Source organism: Miscanthus floridulus, chromosome 2 (genome assembly GCF_019320115.1).
Source record: "Miscanthus floridulus cultivar M001 chromosome 2, ASM1932011v1, whole genome shotgun sequence".
In the NCBI taxonomy this organism is placed as follows: domain Eukaryota; kingdom Viridiplantae; phylum Streptophyta; class Magnoliopsida; order Poales; family Poaceae; genus Miscanthus; species Miscanthus floridulus.
In genome coordinates this window covers 43,805,041-43,812,924 of record NC_089581.1, presented here as the reverse complement: position 1 = coordinate 43,812,924, position 7,884 = coordinate 43,805,041, and the positions used below count along the sequence as shown (strand labels likewise).

At 46.9% G+C, this 7,884-nt stretch overlaps 2 protein-coding genes across 2 annotated transcripts; one reads left to right on the top strand and one right to left on the bottom strand.

Annotated features, from left to right (window-relative positions):
• Nucleotides 1-771: 771 nt before the first annotated feature.
• On the top strand, nt 772-3,155 carry LOC136538635 (cyclin-A3-1-like). The gene is made up of 7 exons (XM_066530599.1): nt 772-1,661; nt 1,752-1,827; nt 1,931-2,007; nt 2,110-2,146; nt 2,262-2,411; nt 2,496-2,630; nt 2,724-3,155. The coding sequence occupies exons 1-7, from the start codon at nt 1,081-1,083 to the stop codon at nt 2,793-2,795; spliced, it is 1,128 nt and encodes a 375-aa protein (XP_066386696.1). The 5' UTR covers nt 772-1,080; the 3' UTR covers nt 2,796-3,155.
• Nucleotides 3,156-6,249: 3,094 nt separating this feature from the next.
• On the bottom strand, nt 6,250-7,433 carry LOC136538634 (zinc finger protein 7-like). Its single transcript, XM_066530598.1, has one exon. It carries the CDS (start codon nt 7,222-7,224, stop codon nt 6,460-6,462), a length of 765 nt encoding a protein of 254 aa, XP_066386695.1. The 5' UTR covers nt 7,225-7,433; the 3' UTR covers nt 6,250-6,459.
• Nucleotides 7,434-7,884: the final 451 nt, after the last annotated feature.

Below are 7,884 nucleotides of genomic sequence, written 5' to 3'. Positions count from 1 at the left end.
CGCATGTTTCAAGTGTTCATCTGTCTTCTTTTGTATGTTGCAACTGTTGTATTTAGATGTTTCAAAAATAGATCGGGTATTGCACATGAGATACGTGTGGGAAGCGGCTGTCTTCGCGAGCAACGTTCGGAGCGGCGCGGGTCCACCGGTAGGGCACTCGCTCGCAAGCCGGATATGTGGGGTGCTCGCTCGCTGAGCAGGTACCGTCCGACGCTAGGGCCTATATCAGACATTCAGGCGCTAGCAAGTCCGATAATTAATATCATCGTTAGATAAGTTGCTAAATATATTTAATAAACTTATTTGAGCAAATATTGTTAATATTTTTTGTATAAATATAATCAAACTTAAAAAAATTTGATCGGTACAAATCTCATAGCATAACTCTTTTTAGGAAGGGGAGTACAACATTAGTCCTACGACTCATTTACCTGCAAGCAGCGTTAAAAAAAACAGAGAGGGAAACAGAAAAGAAAAAGAAAATAGAAATAAAATCCCGCGTGACAGGCCGGCGGCGTGACGCCGAATCCGGAGCCAGAAACGCTCAGCCACTGAAATCAAATCATAAAAATCAAATGGAACTCCGCCCGCGTCACTCTCTGACAGCCGCCCAAAACTCCCGCGCTCTCGTCTCGGCAGGCTGGTGGGCGCCGCGGGGCGCCTCGCGGCCTCGCGCCATCCCCCGAAACGCTCGGAATTTTTTAAAAGGAAAAAATCCCCCAATCTTTCCCTCGCTCCCTCCACGGCGTGTCGTTGCCAAAACTCGAACGGATTTCCAAATCGAGGCCGCGGCGATCGAAGCCGGGAACCCAAAGCACCCGAGGCTGCGCGGAGGGCTTCCCTCCAACTGGAGCTCTCCGAAATCCTTCGAATCCAAAAATAATGGCGGCCTCCTCTCCCACCCATCCCCACCGCCCCGCCCGCTACTTAACCGCTCGCCCACCACTCCTCCACCAGTCCACCCTGCTCCGCCCTCCGTGCTCCGGCGCCTAGCCACCTGCTCCTGCCTCCGCCCCCGCCGCCGCCGCCGTGCAGGGACAGCCGGAGCAGGAGCAGCGTCGCCCGCCTTTACCGTCTCCCATGGCCGACAAGGAGAACTCCGCCGTCGCCGCCGCCCCGCCGCGCCTCACCCGCGCCGCAGCCAAGCGCGCCGCCGCCGTCACTGCCGTGGCCGTCGCCGCCAAGCGCAAGCGCGTCGCGCTCACCCAGCTGCCCACACACCCCAACGCCGTGCACGACGACGACGACAAGCCCGCCAGGAAGCAGCAGCACCTCCTCCTCCCCGCCGCCAAGCCCCAGCCCAAGGCAGCGCCCGCGCCTGCCGCCGCCGCTGCCGCCGCCTCTGATGACGACGACAAGGAGGAGGAGGATCCGCAGCTGTGCAAGCCCTACGCGTCCGACATCTACTCCTACCTCCGCTCCATGGAGTCGCAGGCCAAGCGCCGCCCCGCCACGGACTACATCGCGGCGGTGCAGGTCGACGTCACCCCCAACATGCGCGCCATCCTCATCGACTGGCTCGTCGAGGTCGCCGAGGAGTACAAGCTCGTCTCCGACACGCTCTACCTCACCGTCTCCTACATCGACCGCTTCCTCACCGCCAACGCCCTCAACAGGCAAAGGCTGCAGCTCCTCGGCGTCTCCGCCATGCTCGTCGCATCGTAAGTAACCGATCCGTTAATCTCACTCGCCCGCATTTCATGAACCGAGCTCCATTTCTCATGTGCTGGGTCCGATTCGAATCGATGCAGCAAGTATGAGGAGATCAGCCCGCCCAATGTGGAGGACTTCTGCTACATCACCGATAACACCTACACTAAGCAGGAGGTGTGTGCTCGTCCTTTCTGTATGCTTTGAACGCGATTGGTCTCTGGATCTTGCCGCTGATTGATTACAAAATGTTAATTGATCTGTGATTCGGGATCTGTAGGTAGTTAAGATGGAGAGTGATATACTGAATGTTCTCAAGTTTGAGGTGGGCAATCCTACCCCCAAGACGTTCCTGAGGTAGATCACAAACCAAATCAATCTGATGTGTTGCCCCAATCCTTGTTTGCCAGAATGAATCTGTTTCTAAATTTTGTGTGCCCTTTACTTTCTGTTTCCTAGGATGTTCATCAGATCTGCCCAAGAAGACAACAATAAGGTACTTTCATCTGTGAGATTTCTTGCATTTCAACAATAAAATCTGTTTCCGTTCTGAATACCCGCTGTTTGTGTACGTCGTTGTCTGACCCATTATGTTGTGATGCATATTGCAGTATCCTAGCCTCCAGCTGGAGTTCCTGGGTAGCTACCTTTGTGAGCTGAGCTTGCTGGACTACAGCTTGCTTCGCTTCTTGCCGTCACTTGTTGCAGCCTCGGTGGTGTTTGTTGCAAGGCTGACCCTTGATCCACACACCCATCCCTGGGTATGATATTGATCTGCTCGATCCAAATCATTCCTGTCTCATTAGTTACCAAACACCAACTCATTTTGTTATGTACGGTTGCAGAGCAAGAAGATGCAGACACTAACCAGCTACAAGCCATCTGAGTTGAAGGACTGTGTTGCTGCCATACATCATATGCAGCTCAACCAGAAATATTCATCCATGATGGCGATCCGGGAGAAATACAAGCAACACAGGGTAAGCATGGGCCATGACAGCCGCACACAGTTTTACTTTCAGATCGTTTGCATAATTCAGTGTCCTAACTGTGGCATAAATCTCTTGAAACAGTTCAAGGCTGTATCAGCTTTGCTACCTCCTGTTGAGATCCCAGCATCATACTTCAAGAAACTGAAGGAGTAGGTGTTCCTGAATAATCTAGTAAAGCCAAGCACACAGCTTTCCTCAAGCAAGATGTGCAATGGCTATGGTTGTTAGGGTACTGTGGGTTCTTGGATGCTGCATCTAGGCTCGGGTAGGAGCATTCAGAGTTGATTTTTTTGAAGTTCAAGCGCAATATAAGGCTAGGCGTGTCACATTTTGTACTTGTGTATCGTAATTATACATTACAACCAGGTGCCTTTATTTGTTGGGGGGCACAATTCCAACATTTGATTTATTGGCTCTTGCTCCATTTTCTCCTTTTTTATTCATATAGTTCTAGTACAGAATAAAGTATCTAGTGGTCAGTTATATCAGAGGGTAGCTTATGGATGTATTAGATCCTTGCCATCTTGGTAAACACATGCAGAATTCCAGAAAGTGATATGCTCTTGACACAAGAACTGTGTTCTGGTAGACTTGGAACAGTTGTGAATGATCATTCTCTAACACAATGTGCACCTTTACTGTTAATTGGCCACATGTGAATGATCAAAATTTCTAACACAATGCCACTATTGTTACTAGGAAAATTGGTCACATCTGAATGTCTTGAAATGCTTGTTGCCATTCATGATTAACACATGCAGTTCTTTAGGTTAGTATTACTTTGCTATATATAGTATATGCTTATTTTTAAAATAATTTCCAGAATGTATCGGGATACTCCTAATCGTAAATAAGGTGAAGCTTTGGGTCACAACTCACAAATACATCACAGTTCTGCGATTTGTGTTTACATTTAGAGAAGCAAAAGATAGAACACCAGCGTACCCCTACATCCACTCGGGGCAACCGATCTCCCCTACAGGCTTGCTTCTCACCAACATTCAGCATTACTTGACAAATTCAGATTTCAAAGGAAATATTTTCTGAAGCAAACTTTATTCAATTATTCCTGCCATCATGTACTTGATACCCATCCATGAATCCATCCACCTGCAAAGTTTCTTTTCTAATTTGGTTTTCCCTTTTCATATTTTTTTTCTTTTTCTGAACACTGGTTTTGATCTTGAGAGAAAAGTACAACATGCCGAATTTCTTTAGCACAATGTCCCTCCAGTCGTCAGCTTCCCCTGTATGCCATTTCTGTAGCACAATGTGCTCTGGACATTTCAGTTACTCACAAGATTCTATCCAAAAGTTTACCAAATTTACCAGCTCACCGAGCCATGAGTTAACTTCTAGTACCAACATTTATTCATGCTTTGGATTGGCCTTCATAGTTCAAATATGAAAATATACTCCTATACTCTGTTTTTTTTAAAGGAGAAACGGAGCACAAGTTCTCTTCATGTACAGAAACAGAAGGCAGCATTCTCGGAATAGATAATTGGCAATTTCTCACGTTGAAAACCATGCATTCGGGGTTCTTTGTCACGAATAAAGAAGTTTCTGAACATTGCATAGTCTTTTGCAATGTGCGGATGTGCTAAATTCTTAAGGTATATAGTAGCTAAAAATAGTGAACTAGGTTGCTTTTCTGTCGATCTTTCTCTATCTTATCTTTGTGCTGAGGCTGCGTTTAGTTCGCGAAATAAAATTTTTTGGATGTCACATCGGATGTTTCGGGAATGTCGGAAGGGGTTTTCGGATACTAATAAAAAACTAATTACATAGCTTGCCTGGAAACTGTGAGACAAAATTTTTAAGCCTAATTAAGTCATCATTAGCGCATGTTAGTTACTGTAGCATTTATGGCTAATAATGGACTAATTAGTCTTAAAACATTCGTCTCGTGATTTCCAACCAAACTGTGCAAATAATTTTTTTTCGTCTATATTTAATACTCCATACATGTGCCGCAAGATTCGATGTGATAGTTTAAGGTGAAAATTTTTAGGAACTGAATCAGAGTCTGAGTCGAATGGCACATTGGCACCCGGAACTGCAACTTGCTGAATAGGAGCAGGAGGGAATAGCTGACGACTGCATTTTCCATGTCAGGTTTGCGTCCGGACAAATTTAGGCCTGGTTTAGTTCCAAAAAATTTTCACCCTAAACTATCACATCGAATCTTGCGGCATATGCATGGAGTATTAAATATAGACAAAAAAAAAAACTAATTGCATAGTTTGATTGAAAATCGCGAGACGAATGTTTTAAGACTAATTAGTCCATGATTAGCCATAAGTGCTACAATACTAACATGCGCTAATGATGGATTAATTAGGCTTAATAAATTCGTCTCGCGGTTTCCAGGCGAGCTATGTAATTAATTTTTTTATTAGTATTCGAAAACCCCTTCCGACATCCCCAAACATCTGATGTGATATCCAAAAAATTTCATTTCGCGAACTAGGTCCAGTTTAGTTCCAGAAAATTTTGCAAAATTTTTCAAGATTCCCCATCACATCGAATCTTTGGACACATGCATAAAGCATTAAATATAGATAAAAAATAAAACTAATTACACAGTTTAGACGAAATTCACGAGACGAATCTTTTAAGCCTAATTAGTCCATAATTGGATACTAATTGTCAAATAACAACGAAAAGTGCTACAGTAGCATTTTACAAAAATTTTCGCCATCTAAACACTACCCTAAACACAGCCTTACTCCATCCGTCCTAGAATATCTGTCGCTTTCGCTTCCCGAGAAACAATTTTAACAAAATATATATTAAAAAATATTAATATTTATGATACATAATTGGTATCATCGGAAAGATCTTTGAATCTAGTTTTTTAATAAATTTATTTGGAGATACAAATATTGCTAGTATTTTCTATAAATCGAGTCAAACTTGTGACACGAAAACCGAAAACGACAATTAAATTGGGACAGAGGGAGTAGATGTCAAAGGAACAATTTCTGAAGCAAACTTTTTATTCCTGCCAACAAGTTCTTGATACCGTTCCATCCGCCTGCCAAGTTTCTTTTCTAATTTGGTTTTCCCTTTTCATATTTTTCTTTCTTTTCCCCTGAACACTACTGTGGCTTTGATCTTGAGTGAAAAGTACAGTGTGCACACTAAAAGTGTTACAAATCCTTCAAATTTGTTTCCTTCCTAGTTCCTTCTATAGTATATTAATTAATGTAGTGCTATCTTGCCTTTTGGCCGAAAGCTCTGTTGGCAAAAGGGCACAATAAAATGCATATCCCCGTTCGCTTTTTTATAATCTGTCTTTTTCAGCTTGTTTTTTTCAGCCGAAATAGTATTTTTCTTTCATAATAAATCAACCGAAACAGTATTTCGGTTTATTTTTTCAGCGAAGCGAACGGGGCCACTACATATTAGGCAGTTCGAAATGCACTCTTCTCCTGTAATCCGATCTCATGAGAAAATTTGGCACACACATGATCATCCTAGGTCTTTTTTATAAGTCATAATAAATACTGTCTGAGCATGCATTCAAAACGGATTTGGCATCTGACTGCAAGAATTCAGAAAATGATCACTGCCTGCTCATCCGCGATGAAATCTGAAGATGCAGTCGAACTGATGGTTTCTATAATTTCCTTCCAAAATCATTCGTTATTGAGAAGGTGGCACAAACTCGACTAGTTGAGGAATTAAACAGTTGATAAATAACTACTATATACTGGTGAAAATCGAAACTAATTAAAAATCAAATTACAGGGTCGCTAGCTCCTCTTTCCTCTACACGTATGTAAGTTGTAACTACGATTCAGTTTCAGTTTCACAGCCTGAGATCCAAGTCTATCTTCTTACTCTGCTCCGACGCCTGCTGCTCCGAGCTCGGCGGCTCAGGCTGCCCTCTCATCCGGAAGCTCCCGGGCCACGTCGGGCTGACCGGCTCCTCGTAGAGCAGCGCCGGCGACCACGGTGTGGCAGCCGTGGAAGCGTTGCTGCTGTCGCCGCCGTGGAACCTGGGCGCCGTGTTCGAGGCGGCGGCACCGGCACCGGCAGCCGCCCGCGCCGCGGCGAGGTCCTGGCTGCTGGCCGGGCTGACCCGCAGCGCGGCGCCCACCAGGGCGGCGTGCGCCTCGAGCGGCAGGCCCGCCATGAGCATCCTCTGCGCGTGGAGGTGGTGGTGGTTGTACGCCGACGCCAACGAGGCAGTGGAGCGCTTGGCTGCGCTGCGCTCCCGCTTGTGCGCGTTCTGGTGCCCGCCCAGCGCCTGCGAGCTGAAGAACTTGCGCATGCAGAAGTTGCACGAGAACACCTTGTGCGGCGCGGGCGCGGCGGCAGGAGGAGGAGAACGAGAAGGAGACGCAGACGCGGGCTTGGTCTGGTCGCCGTCTGAGCCGGCGGACGAGGAGTCCCCCGCGTCCGTCGCCGGGAACTGCTCGTCGCGAGAAGAGGCGTTCACGGCCAGCGTGAGGTCGAGCCACGCCATGGCGCCGCCGCCGCCGGCCACCACGGACGGCTGCCGCCGCTCCGCGCTCTGCTCGTTCACCGACGACGCCTCGTCCGGTTGCTCCATACCCAATAAATCTTGCATGCAAATTGAAACTGAAGCTAGCTACCTGCTGTCTGCTGATGTTTCTTGGCTCTGGATCGCTGCCTGCAGTTGCAGGTGATGATCGGCCACCAGGGCAGCTACTACCACGCCTGCTTTCAGGTTTGCAGTTTGCTTTATAGAGAGTGATGAGAGGAGCCGAGGCCGGCCGGGGACACGTTCACACGTTTAACGTAGGGATTGGAGAGAGAGAGAGAGAAGAAGAAGAATTCTTTTGGTTTTGGGTAATGGAGCGGAGGGGAGGCTTGTGGAAGGAAAGGGGTGTCTGCGCCTGCGCGGAACTCCCCCTCTGCACTCCACTACTGTAGTTATCAGCCGATAATCTTAGGCGAATCCCGCTTACTTTACCCGCTCATCTCTTCTTCCGGTTAGATTGATCTCTAATTTTAAACTGGGCCCAATGGCTTAGTTGGGTTTTTGATCCGCGTCCTGATCGGGGACGTCCAGCCCACTATGGCTGGAGGCCCCTATGAAGGGTCGAGATGGCGACTAGAGGGGGGTGAATAGTCTTTTCTAAAACTTAATCGCGTCGGCTAACCGATACAAATGTGGAATTAAAACTATCGATCTAGCCAAGACTATACCCCACTATATATGTTCACTAGCACCTTGCAAAGATAACAATTATGCAACAAAGGTGCC

Excerpts from the sequence above, each read along its gene's own strand:
- LOC136538635 (XM_066530599.1), top strand. The coding sequence starts at position 1,081 with ATGGCCGACAAGGAGAACTCCGCCGTCGCCGCCGCCCCGCCGCGCCTC. Across the intron at positions 1,828-1,930 it reads ACACCTACACTAAGCAGGAG|GTAGTTAAGATGGAGAGTGA; the intron begins GTGTGTGCTCGT and ends CGGGATCTGTAG. Across the intron at positions 2,008-2,109 it reads ACCCCCAAGACGTTCCTGAG|GATGTTCATCAGATCTGCCC; the intron begins GTAGATCACAAA and ends TCTGTTTCCTAG.
- LOC136538634 (XM_066530598.1), bottom strand. The coding sequence starts at position 7,224 with ATGCAAGATTTATTGGGTATGGAGCAACCGGACGAGGCGTCGTCGGTG.